Here is an 18,757-nt window from a genome sequence, read left to right as displayed (position 1 = left end):
TGCTGGTACATTAATCTCTATGAACACAGACTAACCAAACAATTGGACCAGGATCATGCCTCCTTCCCCACCCCTGCCCTGCACTTAACCTAAGTTAATCGCCACTCAAAGTCCTCGTCCCGTTGAAGCTGGGATTTTACCTGTGAGGGAGGGGCCTGTGCTTGGTCACCAGGCTGGCAGGGAAAACTTGGTGAGTTTGGGGCGTGAGGGAGGGGGGGGTGAGGGAATGAGGAGGGGTGTGACGGAGTGGGGGGTGAGAGAGTGTGGGGGGGTGGGGAAGAGGGGGAGCCTATTGGATGCCCTCCTCCTCCCCAAGGTGTGAATCCACCCTCCTGCATTCCTCCCACCTGACCCTTTCCATTCTGCCAGCCTCGGCCCGACGAGACCCAGATTCAATTTATATTCCACCTCCAAAGTTGAGTGCCTCCGACACAGCTTTGCTGCAGTCCCAGGAGCGGCCACCACTCCTCGCCCTCTATTGGACAGCAGTTCTCTGTGGTGGGACTTTGTCTTGGTGAGGGGCGAATGTCTCGCCTTAAGCCAGTTAAGGGGCTGTTTAATGGTGCAGGGGCGAGGCTGCCATCAAAGGCAGGCTCGCCCCTGACTATCAAACGAGGGGGCGGAACCACCCTTGATGAGATGAAGCATGAAGCAAATTGCTAACTTACTTTATTGCACAGCAAGTAAGCATCCAGACTAACAGTTAAGAACTGAATCAGTTCGGGCGACATGGCGGCTCAGTGGTTAGCCCTGCTGCCTCATGCCGCCGAAGTCCCAGGTTCGATCCCAGCCCCGGGTCATTGTCTGTGTGGAGTTTGCACATTCTCCCTAAGTCTGCTTAGGTCTGATCCCCACAACCCAACCATGTGCAGGATAGATGGACTGGCCACGCTAGATTGCCCCTTAATTGGAAAAAAAAAAGAATTGGGCATTTTAAAAAACAGAATTAGTTACCTTGATCAATACAACTTGGGCGGGATGCTCCTGTACGCCAGCCACATTTTCCCGGCTGGCGCACCCTCGCCGGCACAGGGATTCTCCTTTCCCACCACCTGCCAATGGGATTTCCCATTGTGGCCCCCCCAACGCTGCCAGGAAACCCGCGGGTGTGGGTGTGCTGCCGGAGCAAAGGAGAATCCCGCTGGCAACATTCCAGCTTGCATTTTCACAATAGTGAACTCAAAATGCTTCCCCACATTAATGGATCATCCAAATTTGTTTCAAATAATTTCTACCTATCCCTCCATATTCTAACCTGCTAGTGGCCTTTTCTGGAGCTGATGGTTTTGCAGCTTTCTAGTTTTTAAAAAAAGATTGACTGAGCTCACATCCTTTGCTGGATCTACCAGCTCTACTGTTCATGGAATCATAGAATTCCTACAGTGTAGAAAGTGGCCGTTCGGCCCATTGGGTCTGCACTGACCCTCTGAAAGTGCACCCAGCCAAGGCCCACTCCCCCAGCCTATCCCCGTAACACATCCCTGGACCCCAAGCGCAATTTATCATGGCCAAATCACTTAACCTGCACATCTTTGGATTGTGGGAGGAAACCGGGGCACCCGGAGGAAACCCACTCAGACACGGGGAGAAAGTGCAAATTCCACACAGCACCCAAGGCTGGAATTGAACCGGGTCCCTTGCTCTGCGAGGCAGCAGCTTTACTTTTCTTCTGTTCACATTTATCATCTCTCTGCCTTTTTGAGCTTGTGTGAAGACAGTGTTTGAAAACGCAACCATGAAGAGTAACATTTCTCCCAAGTTCTTTCCATGGGAAAAATGGGAAAAGAGGGCGGCAGGGAAGCACAGTGGTTAGCACTGTTGCTTCACAGCTCCAGGGTCCCAGGAGATGGAGATCAGAGACTAGAACAAATTTATTAAAATGGATAGATAAATGATAGTAATAGACAGTGTAGCAATATGTGCGATTAATGAATTTTTAGTTTGCACTTTCTCCTTAAATACCAAAATGATAAATGGCGTGAGACTACCTCTACTGGACAAGCACCATAGTGCAACACTAATAAAATGGCTTGTGGAGCTCAGAGGCAGTGCATACAACATATGGTACAGTGCGACAGAGTAGAATATTCTGCACACTGCCCAGAACAGATTTTGAATTTGAAAACTGGACTAGAATAGATGTCCTACTCCACAGTTGAACTGCATTTATCAAATTCCTCCTTGGTTTCCCAAACCCCAGCCGTGTCACTTTCATTTGATAGATTTCAGAACAAAGCCACTAATTTATGTTAAGTCATTTCTAATTTGCAATCAAAATGTATTTACGCAGGAATAATTTATTTTGAAGTGACATTGTATTTCATAAACAGGAAGATGTATCCGTCACAGCCTTCAAAATCAAGTTGGTTGCCAACAAATTTAACCGCACTCATCACATTTCATAGATATAAAAAAATATCTGTTGTTATGATTGTGACCAACTCAGTAAACGTCAATAGGGGTGAAACCTGTATAAGACTTCCTGGGGCAGACAGTACCATGGGTCGCACAGCCTGGGGCACCGAGTTAGGGCTGTGATATGCCACATCCACAAGCACATTTTTCCTCCATTCACCAGGATATTGACTGGGAAGAAAGGTTGGATAGGCCTGGGTTATTTTCTTTTTTTGTTAATAAACATTTTATTGAGGTACTTTTTGGTTTTACAGCGACAACAAAATAAACAATCTAGATTAATCTATAAACATAGTGCAAAAGCCGTCTTCCTCCCTTAAAGGTCCCACCTTTATTAACCCACTACTCTAAGCTAAACTAACCCCCCCCCCCCCACCTTCTGCTGACGATTAATTTTCCGCAACAAAGTCGACGAACGGTTGCCACCTTCGGGTGAACCCTAACATTGACCCTCTCAAGGCGAACTTGATTTTCTCCAAACAGAGAAAGCTAGCCATGTCCGATAGCCAGGTCTCCGACTTCGGGGGCTTTGAGTCCCTCCAGGCTAATAGTATCTGTCTCTGGGCTGCCAGGGAAGCAAAGGTCAGAACATCTGCCTTTTTCTCCTCCTGGATTCCCAGATCTTCCGACACCCCGAAAATCGCCACCTCCGGACTCAGTGCCACCCTTGTTTTAACACCGTGGACATGACATCTGCAAACCCCTGCCAGAATCCCCTAAGCTTTGGACATGTCCAAAACATGTGGACATGGTTCGCTGGTCCTCCCACACATTTTGCACACCTACCTTCTACCCCAAAAGAATCTGCTCATCTGGGTCACTGTCATGTGAGCCCGGTGAACGACCTTAAATTGTATCAGGCTGAGCCTGGCACATGTTGGAGACGCGTTGACTCTACTCAACGCGTCCACCCATAGACCATCCTCTATCTCTCCTCCCAACTCCTCTTCCCACTTGAGCTTCAGCTCCCCAGTCTGCGTCTCTTTTGACCCCATAAGTTCCTTGTAAATGTCAGAGACCCTCCCTTCTCCCACCCACACTCTAGAAACTACCCTGTCCTGTATCCCCCTTGGTGGTAGGAGCGGGAAGGTTGAAACCTGCCTGCGCAGGAAGTCCCGCAACCGCAGGTACCTGAATTTGTTTCCCCTTGCCAGTCCAAATTTCTCCTCCAGCTCCCTCAGGCTAGGAAAGCTCCCCTCTATAAACATATCTCCCATCCTCTCAATCCCTGCTCTCTGCCATCTCCGGAATCCTCCATCCAGCCTTCCCGGGGCAAACATTTTATTACAGATTGGGGACCAGACCGATGCTCCCTCTGCTCCCACATGTCTCCTCCATTGCCCCCGGACTCTCAGGGCCGCCACCACCATGGGGCTGGTGGAGTACCGTGCTGGCTGGAATGGCAGAGGTGCTATTATCAACGCCCCTAAGCTGGTGCCCTTACATGAAGCCGCCTCCATACGCTCCCATGCTGACCCTCCCCCCACCACCCACTTCCTGATCATGGCTATATTCGCCGCCCAATAGTAGTTACTGAAGTTTGGTAGCGCCAGCCCGGCCTTTGGCTCCGCTCAAGTACCCCCCTCCTTATTCGCGGGTCTTGCTCGCCCACACAAAGCCAGTGATCACTTTGTTGACCCGTTTAAAAAAGGACTGCGGGATGAAGGTGGGGAGACACTGAAATACAAACAGGAATCTCGGGAGGACCGTCAACTTCACCATCTGCAGCCTCCCAGCCAGTGACAGCGGGAGCGCGTCCCACCTCCGAAAATCGTCCTTCATTTGGTCTACTAGTCGAGCCAGATTTAGCTTGTGCAGCCGTTCCTATTTCCACGCCACTTGGATGCCTAGATACCTGAAGCTTCCCCCTACCACTCTAAACGGCAGTTCCCCCAATCGCCTCTCCTGTCCCCTCACCTGGATCGCCAACATCTCACTTTTCCCCATATTTAGTTTATAAACCGAAAACCGGCCAAATTCCCCCAGAATCCTCATGATTTCATCCATCCCCTCTGCTGGGCCCAATACATACAGGAGCAGGTCGTCTGCGTAAAGCGAGACTTTGTGCTCCACATTCGCCCCCCCCCACCTCGGACCAGCCCCCTCCAGCCCCTTGAGGCTCTCAGTGCAATTGACAGCGACTCTACGGCCAATGCGAACAGCAGTGGGGAGAGGGGGCATCCCTGCCTCATCCCCCGATGCAGCCAAAATAGTCCGATGTTGTCCTATTCGTCCGTCCGCTCGCCACAGGAGCCTGATGCAGCAACCTGACCCAGTCAACAAAGCCTCGCCCAAATCCGAACCGTCCCAATATCTCCCACAGATATTCTCATTCTACCCGATCAAAGGCCTTCTCTGCGTCCATTGCGACCACTATCTCCACCTCCCTGCCTTCCAGGGGCATCATGATCATGTTTAATAGCCTTCTTACATTGGCCACCGACTGCCTTCCCTTAACAAACCCCGTCTGGTCCTCCCCAATAACGTCTGGAACACAATCCTCAATCCTCAAGGACAAAACTTTGGCCAGCAGTTTGACGTCCACATTCAACAAGGATATCGGCCTGTAGGACCCACACAGCTCCGGGTTCTTGTCCCGCTTCAGGATCAGTGGAATCGTGGCCTGTGACATCGTCGGGGGAAGCACTCCCCTCTCCCTTGCCTCATTGAATGTCCTCATCAACAAAGGCCCCAATATCCCAGAGAACCTTTTATAGAACTCCACTGGGTACCCGTCCGGCCCCGGGCTTTACCCGACTGCATGCCTTCCAGACCCTCCACTATCTCTTCCATCCCGATCGGGGCCCCCAGCCCTTCTACCAGATCCCCGTTCACCTTTGGGAAATTTCGCCACCCTAGGAAGTGCCTCATTCCCTCTGGCCCCGTTGGGGGTTCCAACCCATACCACCTACTGTAAAACTCCTTAAACGCCTTATTCACCCCTGCTGAGTCTCCAACCAGGTTCCCATCTCCATCCTTTACTTTCCCTATTTCCCTGGCTGCCTCCCTCTTTCTAAGCTGCAGTGCAAGCATTCTGCTGGCCTTCTCTCCATGCTCATAAATCGCCCCCCTCGCCTTTCTCAGCTGCTCCACCGCCCTCCCTGTGGTTAACAAGCCGAACTCCGCCTGTAGCCTCCGCCGTTCCCTTAAAAGTCCTGCCTCTGGGGTCTCCGCATACCTCCTGTTGATCTGCAATATCTTCTTTATCAGTCGGTCCGTCTCTGCTCTGTCTACCTTCTCCCTGTGGGTCCATATCGAGATCGGTTCCCCTCTAACCACCGCCTTCAATGCCTCCCAGACCACCGCTGCCGAAATTTCCCCCATGTCGTTGTCTTCAGGCAGTTCTGAATACATTTCCTCAGCTGTCCGCACACCTCGGCCTGGGTTATTTTAGTTGGAGCAGCAAAGATTAAGGGGGTGACCTGATCGAGGTGTACAAGACTATGGGGGGGAGTGGGCAGGGTGGACAGGGTGCAGCTGTTCCCCTTAGTCCAAGGGTCAGTCACGAGGGGACATAAGTTCAAGGTGAGGAGCAGAGTTTTCGGGGGGATGTGAGGAAAAACCTTTTTACCCAGAGAGCGGTGACTGCCTGGAATGCACTGCTTGGGAGGGTGGAAAAGGTGGGTTGCCTCATCCTTTACAAAGTACCTGGATGAGCACTTGGCACGTCTTAACATTCAAGGCTATGGGCCAAGGGCTGGCAAATGGGATTAGGTAGACAAGTCAGGTGTCTTTCATGCACGGTGCGGACTCGATGGGCTGAAGGGCCTCTTCTGCACAGTATTATTCTGTGATTCTGTGGTGCTGCTGGCCAAATTTACCTGCTTCAACAACAAATGAGATTTCTTTGCAGGTATGCTCTTATGTAAATTACCTTTTGTGTTTTGTTAAGGTTTCCTACTTTGAGATCTACATGGACAAAATTCGGGATTTACTAGATGGTGAGATCATTTTCTCATTTTTAAAGTGCGGCACCCCTTCTTTGCCAACACAAACCAGAAATAAGAATCAGAAGGCATTTATGTAACATCTTCCCACCTCTCTCAAACATCAGTGCGTTAAATATGATAAAGTACATCAATCCTTACACAGGTAGAACACTCAAGAGTATTGAAAGTCAGAGAGATCTAGGTGCACAGGTCCACAGGTCACTGAAAGGGGCAACACAGGTGGAGAGGTAGTCAAGAAGGCATACGGCATGCTTGCCTTCATTGGCCGAGGCATTGAGTATAAGAATTGGCAAGTCATGTTGCAGCTGTATAGAACCTTAGTTAGGCCACACTTGGAGTATTGTGTTGAATACTGGTCGCCACACTACCAGAAGGATGTGGAGGCTTTAGAGAGGGTGCAGAAGAGATTTACCAGGATGTTGCCTGGTATGGAGGGCATTAGCTATGAGGAGCGGTTGAATAAACTCGGTTTGTTCTCACTGGAACGACGGAGGTTGAGGGGCGACCTGATAGAGGTCTACAAAATTATGAGGGGCAAAGACAGAGTGGATAGTCAGAGGCTTTTCCCCAGAGGTGTCAATTACTAGGGGGGCATAGATTTAAGGTGCGAGGGGCAAGGTTTAGAGTAGATGTACGAGGCAAGTTTTTTACACAAAGGGTAGTGGGTGCCTGGAACTCGCTACCGGAGGAGGTGGTGGAAGCAGGGACGATAGTGACATTTAAGGGGCATCTTGACAAATACATGAATAGGATGGGAATAGAGGCATACGGACGCAGGACGTGTAGAAGATTGTAGTTTTGACGGGCAGCATGGTCGGCACGGGCTAGGAGGGCCGAAGGGCCTGTTCCTGTGCTGTACTTTTCTTTGTTCTTTGTTCTTTGTTCAGGCAAATATAAATGCATAGTACACAGTAAGATTCCACAAAGATCAGTGAGATAAATGTGGGAGAAGAAAGATCTTTGCTCGGGCACTGGATAAACTACCTGCGCTGCTTTAGAAATCAAATGAATGTATCCAATAGTGTGAGGAAATTCTGGCCTCCAGAACCTGTAAATTAGCGTCAACATAGTTAACAGAGTGGCATGGACTAATCAGAGATGGTCATCACGGATTTTTCAAATGCAGGTCATGCTTGACTAATTTTATTGAATTATTTTGGAAAATTCATATAGTATGTCAAGGAATGAATGCTGAATGTTGCAGAAATGGATTTTCAGAAGACTTTTGATCAGGTGAAACCACATGAAACTTACCACAAAAATTAAGGTACAAGGCATTGAAGGAAATATAATTACATGGATTCAGAAAGGCTAGAAAATGGAGGTTAGAGATAAATGGATATTTTCCTGATATGATCAGTGGTAACACTCTATGAATCTATGCTGGGATTTCTTTTTTCTCTATTTCTGTAAATGATTTGTGCACCGGGTGGTCATAATAAGGAATGTGTGAAAATATGAAAAAGCTGCAGGTCTGGGCAATCTCGTTAACCAAATTCACCGGGTGGGATACTTTCGGATCGCTCACGTTTTCTGTGCACCATCCCATTTTACTTGCCAATGACTACCTCAGTAGCTGCCTTCTAGAAGCGCATGATTAGTTGGTTCATCACACTCTCTCCATCCATCTCAAATTTAACGATAATGTTGCACGATTTACAATGGGTTTGTTCCATTACAAAGATTTATTTAATAAAAACTGACATTTATATATTGCATGAATTCCAAATGACATTCCACTTTATTTAATACAAAAAGCAACAAAATGTCTGACCAAAAAAAATTATATAAAATGGCCACCTTATTGCAAGATCGGCTGGTTGATTGGCAAATACAATTACTTCATAAATTGTTCACAGACATAATTTCATTTTACAGTTTCAAAAACCAATCTTTCAGTGCATGAGGATAAAAACAGAGTCCCGTTTGTTAAGGTAAGATTTATTGCTATCTGTTTTATTAACTTCAAAATGATCCCTTGAATCAATGCAATGTACCAAGTACCCAGACAGCCAACCTACTCAGAGATAAATTACCTGCACTGCTTTAGAAATCTAATGAATTTTGGATTTGTCAACATTTATTTTTGACCTATGCAGAATGGAATACTTGATTAGATTTCAAAGTTGTACCACTGAAATTGATCAATCCGAGAATTATATGGGTGCATTATGAAATGCTTCGATATATTAAACAACAAGAACTTGGAATATAATTTACACTCTTGTTTCACAAGTAAATCATACAGAATGGCTGATGCAGAAATTTCTAGCTTGGTAAACCACACCTTCCTGTAACAAACGTGGAAATTTTAAACTTAAATTTCCTGTCCCTCGGAAACCTGGCAGCTAAAGGGTGGTGGAGATTGTTGGATCTAGCAGGTAAGTGCCTTTCCACTTAGCTGCTGGATCAAGCTTACCTGTTTCCTGCCTCCAGTCCCCTTCTCCCTCATGATTACTCACCCCCCACCTTGCCCCAAGTCGCAATCTCCCATGACATAATCGTCCTTATCTCTTGTCTCCCAACACGTCCATACCCCAACCCCTCGGTTCCTCTCTGATTCCTCTCAGAAGCTCCCTCATCTCTCCAACTGATCGATCCACGGGCCACAATCCCACCCTCCCTCTGAATCGGGCTCGCAGCGATGAGAAAACAGAAACAAAAATCACCAAGCATGCCCTCTTAAATTCAGCAACGGCTCAGCACAAAACAGCTGTGTCCTTGCGCCCCCCCCCCCCCCCAAGTTAACACTGGGGCCAATATCTTTTAAACAGACTCACACAAGTATTCCAATAGGGAATTGGATAACACTTGAAGAGGAAGAAATTGTGGGGAAAGAGTAGGAGAATTATCTGGCTCCTTGGACCATAAGACCTAGAAGCAGAATTAGGCCACTCGGCCCATCGAGTCTATTCCGCCATTCAATCATGGCTGATATGGAACTGAGATAGCATTAGTTTACTAATCTGCTTGAATTCCTTAAGATTGGCATATTATGAGTGCAATGTTTGTTCATTCCATACCTACAAAAACAAATTATATCTAACACTCCAGTTATACTGCTACTTGTACTTAACATTGTTGCAAAGTAAAATAGGAGAGGACATTTTAAGTAAGAATATGAGATTTAGAATTCATTTTTTAGTTTAAGATGACAGCATTATTTCAGTCCCATCCACTTGCAGGTATCAAACAAATCCCTAATGCAACATTTCAACAGCGTTATATATAAAAATAATTCCTTGTGTAACTTGCTCTGAGTTTTCAGTACAAGGTTCTATTGTTTACATGGGCAGAGAAGTCGCTAAGCAGAAGATACTGATTTGAGATCATTGACAAAAAAGTCAGGGCATCCATTAAAACCAGCCAAGCCTCCAGCTGCCACTCCTGGATGAGCTGGCTGTTCATTAGGCTGTGATCCCCCCGGGAATAAAAATCATCCCATTATCACTGACTGGGTCTTATGCTCGCTTCCTCTAGCTATGCATCCCAGAATCCATTGAGTTAACTTTATTGCTGCCACACTGCACCACTGGATCCACTGAGATTTCCTCCAATATCTCCAGGACCTTCTGCTGTGGTGTTCCCTATAGCATGGAGCTGTTTAATTTATATGGCTTTCTTTATTCCTCTTCCCTAGTGGTAGTGCCTTGCATTCATACACATTAAATCTGATCTTGTACTCATCAGCCACTTACCCGACCTAATCAGATCGCTAATTCGCAAACCAAAGTAATCGCATTCTATTTCAGTTCTGCCGACAGTGTTAATTATTCAAGAGTTTTAAAAATCTTCCGTCAGGTGTTATTTCACTATTTGTCGGATATTACACAGATTCAAGTCCACCAAATAATAAAACCACAAGTTACATGCAATGGTTGAGGGAACTTCTGACAACATCTCAAACAGAGCCCCTCTTGTTCAACGTTCAACTCGGGTTCCCCCAGATTTCTCTGATACCCATTAATATTGGCTGCTGAATGTTGATTGGCGCACCTTCAGCATTGTGGAATGGGGGAAAAAAATAATGAAAATGTGCTTGATCGATGGGGCAAAGAAAGAGAGGATCGTGCTTCAGCGCCATCATTCCCATAAGTTTTCATCTATTCCTGGAGGATCTAAGAATGCATAAGTGAAGTTCATGGGCTCCATCACCATGGGAATGGTGAGAATGAAAAGTGCAATGGTTAAATTTTTTACGAACTGACAGAATAAAATATCTCAAACATTGATGAGCTCACCAGTAGGAAAAACCTGGAGACACGTACTTCATTGACTCAAAATATCTCCTTTCATAATTTGACAATCATTAAATGCCTTCCTGATGAGTGCTGCATCATGATGCACACGATCTTGTGCTAAATTACATACTGAAACAAAAGAGAGACAACACAAGGAAGCATACAGCACAGAGAGAAACCATTTGACCATCCTACCTGTGCTGCTCTCAAGGGGGTGAGAATGGGGATGAGAAAATATCAGCCATGATTGAATGGCAAAATAGACTCGATGGGCCGAGTGGCCTTATTCTGCTTCTATGTCTTATGGTCTTATGGTCCAAGGAGCCAGAGAATTCTCCTACTCTTTCCCCACAATTCCTTCCTCTTCAAGTGTTATCCAATTCCCTATTGGAATTTGCTACTGATGTTGCTTCCGCCACTCTTCCACGTAACGCGTTTCAGATCATAACAACTTACCACATCAGATAATTTCCCCTCATCATTAGCATGCCATTTCCCAACTTCCTGAACAAGGTGGTCGGGATGCAGATATTGTGGTGAAATTTAAGAGACAGTTTTTAAAAATTTAGAGTACCCAATTCTTTTTTTTCCAATTAAGGGGCAATTTAGCGTGGCCAATCCACCTAACCAGCACATCTTTGGGTTGTGGGGGTGAAACCCACGCAGACACGGGGAGAATGTGCAAACTCCACACGGATGGATTCAAACCCAGGTCCTCAGCACCGTAGACCCATTATTAACCACTGCACCACGTGCCGCCCCGAGAGAGTGATATTTGAGAGGGTGCAGAGATATTAGTTTGACGTGCGTATGTATGATATAGAGTGATTATATATATTGGACATCACAGTGGCACAGTGGTTAGCACTGCTGCCTCACAGCCAGGGACCCAGGTTCAATTCCGGCCGTGGTGACTGCGGATTTTGCACATTCTCCCCGTGTCTGCGTGCATTTCCTCCGGGTACTCCGGTTTCCTCCCACAGGCCAAAGATGTGCAGGTTAAGTGGGTTGGCCATGCTAAATTGTCCTTTGGTGTTCAAAGGTTAGGCGGGGTTACAGGGCTAGGGCAGGACGTGGGTCTAGGTATTGTACTCTTTTGGCGGGTTGGTGCAGATCCGATGGGCTGAATGTCCTCTTTCTACACTGTAAGGGTTTCTATGAAATCAATTTTGAAAATTATTGCAAATGGGAGGCCAAAATGATAGCACCTACAAACAATTAGGTCCTTCTGTTTTAAAAAAATAATACATTCACGGCTAATTTGCAAATTCTGTAGATTGTTAACCTGAGGGAGGATGTTTGGCTTAAGTATGTGTTTTTATATAATACTTGGAAACTTTCCAATAACTTTTCTTTTGTAAACTTTCCAAAAGGGCTGTACGGAGAGGTTTGTCTCTAGTCCGGAGGAGGTAATGGATGTCATTGACGAAGGAAAAGCTAACCGTCATGTAGCTGTCACTAGTAAGTAACTGGTTATTGCCACATCCTCTAATCTTTACTTGGACTACGGGGCTTTGATATAACCTATTGAAGTTGAAGCTAATGTTGGCCATGAAGGTTTCATAGGTTCTTCTCTATCCAGTGGTTCCTACACAACATGCTCTGTTACGACTGATTTTCTTCAGCATATAACAGGTAAATCTTGCTTCTGAAAGGTCGAAGGCCAGATATTTCAGAAACATCTTTCCTTAACCTATTTTCTTTATGAACTGTAGTCAAATTTGTATATCAAGAAATGTAACTATTTTATAGCTTATTTTATTTATGTCCTACTCTCAGCCTCCTTTCCGTCTCTGCTACGTCTTCTCTCCCTCTGTAAATCTACTGTGACATTTAATCTATAAAAGGCATGATATAAATCCAGGTTGATGTGCTTTTTTTTGAAAAGGCCTTCGTGGATGACAGGTAAGCAAGTTACCAGTGAGCCAACATTGATGGTACTTCTTGAGACACGAGCAATTCATTTGACTCGCACCGATTGTTTTGAGAAGTCCTTGGTCTTGCCTCTGGCTGTGAATAATGAGGGATAAAGCACAGAACAGAAATGGCGGGATTTTATGACCCTTTCCACTGGTGAAACCTCTGGTCCTGCGACCCCCCGTTGTGGGTTCCCCAGCGGCGTGGCCGGCGAGCAACAGAAATTTCTATTGACTTTGGCAGGACGGGAAGGGCCCACTGGCGACCACGGGCGGGCCGTCTCCACCACCTGAAGACCCACTGCGGGAGTGGGGTGGGCGGGGCAGGAAAACCTGACCAAAGCTTCTTGAAACAGAGCTCTTAAGTAGTGAGGGTAAAAATCCTGACAGAATGTTGGAGTGCAGGAGAGAATAATCAGCAGTTATCTTGTTTAAGTCAAGTAAGATCGTCCATTGATATGGAGAAATGAGGTGAATTCTTTATTTTGTGTACGACGTGAAGATACGTTGTACTGATTGAATCAAGTGTGTCTGATCATAACCGTTATTATGTATGTTCACTATACTGTGAAATAAATCAACTTATCAATTAGTGTCAAGCCTCATCTCACCAAATGTTCAGTCTATCTTCCTTCAGAGGGAGTGGGTGAGCATACGTGAAAATACAAACTTTGGATCGTGAGGAAATATCATTGTACAGGCAGATATAGGGTACTGTGAATCAACTCCAGATAGAATTAAAATGCTCAGACTGCTTCATCATTTGATCTCAAGAAGGTATCTAAGCCACACCCAAATTTGTACAACTGCTCCAACCCAAGGATACTGTAACTTTGTTTGAATGGCCACTGGGCTCCAGCTCTGGCCCAGTAAGGAGCTGCACACTCTATCTGGTAAGGCAGAGGCATGTCCCAACATGGCCGCCACCTGCCTTTACCGCTTCCACCTGGCAGGCAGCTCCCAGCTTCTGGGAATGCTCAGTGTCACTAATTGGGTGCCAAGCTTGTTTCTGATTTAATTATGTCATTTACATTTAAAAATAACATTGTCTGAGCGACGTAGTTGATGTGCAGAGTGGGGACTCAGAATTTATCCCAGTGCCTGGTTTCTGATCCCACTGTGAAAATGTGGTCCCATTGGTGTGTTCTGCAGTGGTAGGGTCTGGTACAGACAGGGTTCATGTGGGACTTAGTAGTGTGCCACCCACACAATGATACAAGAAGGCACGTGACCCAGAACCAGAGTCAGTCTAGAGATGGATAGGGATGTGCAAATACCATGGATGGAGTCAGTTGCTAACCTCTTTCCTGTTCTGTATATATGTATATAGTTATGAGTTGTTAATAAAAACTTGTTGTTAATATACTCAAGACCACGGGCCTAATTCATGGTCCATATCCCCTCCATATCCTTTGATCCCCGTCGCCCCAAATGCTATACCAAACTGCTTCTTGAAAATGTACAATGTTTAGGCCTCGTTTCTGGGAGCCCGAGAAAGATTCTTCAGGGACCACCATTATCACCCTGGCTGATACCCTAGGTTTTCTTCATCTTTATACCTCAACTGTAAGCCCATTGAGCCATTATGGAAGTTAACTATTCTCTACTTATTCCAGAGTAGAATGTGTTTGCTGCTTTTCATCACAACTATACAAAAACTGAGAAGTAAACGTTTTGACTTGCTTATTCAAGATTGCTGACTGCTTAAGTGTAACCTGATGTATTAAATTTAAAATTGGACTTTTGAAACTTATTTTCAAAATTGGATTGCAGTTGTGAAATGGTCACAAACGCAATCACATTTCTGATTGGAAGACATTATACTTACAGCAAAATACCTTTCCTAAAAATACTTTTCCATACGCACCCTCCCAAAGGATTCAGCTTCAAACAGCAAGTAAATTCCAGCATCAAGGTTAACTCAAAAAGAGGTTCTTAGAATGATAAATAATTTTGAAGGTATTTGTTACTCTTGTCCAAATAGTCTTAAATGGCTTGGTTAAATGCTTGGAATTGTATTTTTTGTTGTTTGTTGGTAAATTAGACTCTGTTATGTAAAGCAGATATGTTTGACACAGATCTTAGACTGCATGATTGTGGTAAACCACTGTTGCACCTATATTAGGTGATGTATGGTAGGACCTGTAATACAGGTACGACGGTAGCCCCTGCCTGCTGGCTCCGCCCAGTAGGCGGAGTATAAGTATGTGTGTCCTCCGTGCAGCAGCCATTTCGCCAGCTGCTGTGGGAGGCCACATATCTTAGAGCAATAAAGCCTCAGTTGTATTCAACTTTCGTCTTTGTGCAATTGATCGTGCATCAATGATATTGAGGCACTTTTAACTATTTGCATTTCTGATTGACTTGTTTGACTTAGATTTGTGTTTTTTTTATCTATGCCTTTGTTACCTCAATAATTAATTAATTATTCTAGAGAATTTCTGGCTGGCCTTCCATACATTTTCCTCCAAAAACTTGAGTTCATCCAAAATTCACTGCCTATGTCCTAACTTGCACCAGGTCTCAAACCCACACTGGTTCCTGGTTAAAAACAGCATGATTTTAAATTTCTCAATCCCATCTTTAAATCCCTCCATCACCGCTCCCCTCCTCGTCTCTGTGATCTGCTCCAGCACCACAACCCTCCGAGACACTTGCGCTCCTCTACTTCCTGTCCCTTGAATGTCCCAGTTTTTAATCACTGCATCATTGATATCTGTACCTTCAGTTGCCTCGGCCCTGAGCTCTGGAATTTCTTCCCTAAACCCCCTCTGCCTCTCCAACTCATTTTCCTTCCTTCAGAAACCCCTTAAAATCTACCTCTTTGACCAAGCTTTTGGACATACGTCCTTATATCTCTTTATATGTCTTTGTGTCATTTTTCAGTTTATATTGCTTCTATGAAACACCTGAGGTGTGTTCCTTGTGGTAAGGTGCTATCTAAATGTAATATGCAGTTGTTGGAAATTTGGAAAATCTGTTGCTTGTTATGATAAATTTATGAATCAGAAAGCCCAGAAACTGTTAATGTCAGTAGCTTGAAGATATACATGAATTAATGGGGATGTGCTTTTATATGCATTTCCTCCCACCTTCAATGGATCCATACATTTGTGCAGTTCATGAAGACACCACTGTTACAAAGACTGCCTTGGTGTGGTGGTGGATTATTACTCAAAGCAAAGAGTTTTGCACCAATGATCAGACTTTGTAAACAGTTCCTCGCAGAAAAACCTTCCAAGTAACCCAGGATGCTTGTCTTCATGCCAAATTCTCAATTGATAAAATAAAAACATGAATGGTTAAGCAGCATTAACGGCAACTAAGAGGAAGGCAGATTGCTTCTCTTGTGTTCGATCGCTACTGCAAGCAAAGAAACCCCGGGCTGGATTCTCCGGTCCCCCAGCCGGGTGTTTCTCGGCCGCACACCATTCACTTCTCAGTGGGATTTCCCATTGTAACCAGCCCATGCTGCTGGGAAAACCATTGGCGGGGGTGCGCTGCCGGCGGTAAAAGTGAATCATGCCATCCGAAGAATTCCAGCCACTATTCGTGACAAACACAAGTTGGTAATATCCCTCCTGTTGGGCCACCGTTTTCCTCAGGCCAGAGTCAAACTGTGTTCTCGATTGGCTTGGTAGACGAAGGATGACGTTTTTTAAGGGTCACCAAAAAAAAACTTTGGTTGAAATTTTAAACAATTGCACCACATCTCGCCCAAGCTTCTATGTTATTATTGGTGCCCTAAATTTTGCTCTTCAGCTTCAAAGGGAGGAAGCACAGTGGAATATAAAGTTGGCATATACCTTTTCATTTGGTCTCATCTCGTTGGATGTATGGCGGTGATACTGATTTTGCGATACGGATTGTCACTTAATATAATCTTACCGCATAGAAGGTGGCCATTTGGCCCATCATGTTTGTGTGACCTCTTTGAAAGAACTATCCGCTCCCTTGCTCTTTCCCTGAATATTCTGCCGTTCAAGTATTTATCCAATTAACTTTTGAATCTCACCTGACAGTGAACATTTGAACAAGTGAACAGTTGACTCTTCCAATGAACTTACTTTTCGTCCATACAGACATGAATGAACACAGTTCGCGAAGCCACAGCATCTTCCTCATTAACATTAAACAGGAGAACATAGAGACGGAGAAGAAACTCAGTGGCAAACTGTACCTCGTAGATTTAGCCGGCAGTGAAAAGGTGAAGATACCTGTTTTGGATATTTAATTGTGGTGCAGTGATTCTGGCTTAACTACAAACTGTGAAGAGAAATCTAAGCTGCCTAACCCCCCTTTTTCCATTTACTTTATTGGAATTAATGGTGCTCTGCAGGATTTGCACTCAAAAATGCTTTAGTCGATGTTGGAATGTGATTAGTCTAAAATTAAATAGTAGGATGCCAAACAGAAAAGAAAGCCATAATTCTGCCCCTGTCTATAGAGCCATTACTGTCTGGTTTAATAAAACAGCAGATTCATTCTGTGATCTCTTCACTGTAATGGATACCAAAGAGGATTTTAAAAAGCAGACAGGATTCTCCACCCCTGTTTTCAGCTGTCGGGAAAGTTGGAGGGGGCTGAGAATCCAGCGGGAATCCCCAAGCAGTTTTCCTGCCGGCAGGATTTCCCATTCCCATTGCCCCTGTCCCGGCCAATGATGTAATATGATTCCTGCCGATGGAGGTCGGTGACCCCAGTACCATTTATTTAAATATCATTAGAGGCTTCCCCACTGTATCTCCACTCTACGTTAGGAGTCACCACCGCTTCTCCCCCCCCCCCCCCCCACTCCCATCAGTGGGATAACCTTCACCAGGACCACAGGGAATTGCTGATTGAACTCCCCATGGGCTTTGTAGAATACGAGTTCCCATGGTGAATGGGTGAAGGCTCACCCAGCTGAGGGACCTAAGTAGGACATTTACACGTAGCTCCCAGACCCAAACTGGGCGTCCCTGATAGTCCGGAGCTGGAATGTTTGTTTTGTGTTCCACCGGAGTGACTTTATCTTTAGTTTAAAATAAGACACTTTGGCCTTTCACTCCGTACCTCCTGTAATTATTACATTGGCGATGAGGATAAAGCATGGGTTTCTGAGCAGCCTTATCAGAACTTCCCGATGGTAAAAGAAAGTGCTCTTGTTTGGGGAGCTCGAGCCTTATGATGTAGAGGTGGAAGACTGGCCTCAGTACGCCAAACGCATGCACTACGTCTTCCATGTCAACAGCATAGAAGGGGGGGTGACAGCCATAAAGTAATCCCTTTGACATCACGCGGGGCCCCAACGTTCAACATTATGAAGAGTTTAGCCTATCATGCAGCCCCTGACACTAAAACGTTCAACGAGCTTGTGGATCTAGTAAAGAACCATTACGACCCAAAGCCGTCCGTAATCCTCCAACGTTACTGATTCAACGCGGTTGGAGGACCCCTTCATTAGATCCACAAGCTCATGACAGAATTCATGACTGGATTAAGGAGGCTGGCCAAATAATGCGAGTTTAGCCTACCCCTGACCGAGATGCTATGTGGCCAGCTAGTGTGTGGGATCAATAATGTCGCAATACAAAAATAATTGTTGGCAGATCCCACTCTAGACCTCAAAAGGGCTATAAAATTAGCACTCTCCTTGGAGAACACTGAGGAAGGGGCCATAGAACTTGTGGGATGATGGACAATAGCGTTCGCAGGCTAGGGGTGGAGGAACCTCATACAGAAAAGCCAGCATTCTTAGTGACGGATCCCATGTGCCTTCCCCACTGCAACTCAACATTCAGCCAGGACATTCCGGTATCTCAGAAGTCTCCCCAATAATCTTAGAAGTACCAGGGAAGTCTCCCTGAAGACTACAAGTGTCAACTGCAAAGTTGCTGTGGCCAAAGGACATTACCCAGGCAAGGCTGCCAGAATCAGCAGTATGCATGCTGCCCAGGCCGGATGTCAAAGCCACTTCAGGCCTGGGTCTTGCAAGTCTAGAAGTCCGTAGAAGACAAAATGATGCAACTAAACTGCACCGCCATCCCTAAGGTTGCCCCGATAAAGATAAAACTGTTGGTCAACGGCCATTCCCTGGAAATGGAGCTGGATATGGGAGCTGCCATCTCCATCACTGGGGAACAGACCCACCGGCTTCTCCGGATGGGCACCTTGCCCCTAGGCCTGTGAGACACCAGGACCAGGTTGGCCACATATACAGGACAACTGTTGAAGATGAAGGGGCCCACTGTGA

General features: G+C 45.6%; 1 protein-coding gene across 1 annotated transcript in view; it reads left to right on the top strand.

The window, feature by feature from the left end:
* Window positions 1-18,757, top strand: part of kif5c (kinesin family member 5C) — a 359,768-nt gene that overhangs the window by 143,958 nt on the left and 197,053 nt on the right. The window contains exons 5-8 of the mRNA XM_072471286.1: window positions 6,308-6,356; window positions 8,244-8,299; window positions 11,980-12,067; window positions 16,605-16,729. Of these exons, the coding sequence (XP_072327387.1) occupies window positions 6,308-6,356; window positions 8,244-8,299; window positions 11,980-12,067; window positions 16,605-16,729 (318 nt within the window). The remainder of the gene's footprint in view (window positions 1-6,307; window positions 6,357-8,243; window positions 8,300-11,979; window positions 12,068-16,604; window positions 16,730-18,757) is intronic.

The sequence above is a fragment of the Scyliorhinus torazame genome, chromosome 2 (assembly GCF_047496885.1).
Source record: "Scyliorhinus torazame isolate Kashiwa2021f chromosome 2, sScyTor2.1, whole genome shotgun sequence".
NCBI classification, from domain to species: Eukaryota; Metazoa; Chordata; class Chondrichthyes; order Carcharhiniformes; family Scyliorhinidae; genus Scyliorhinus; species Scyliorhinus torazame.
The sequence above is the reverse complement of the archived record's forward strand: the minus strand, read 5'-3'. Positions and strand labels throughout refer to the sequence as shown.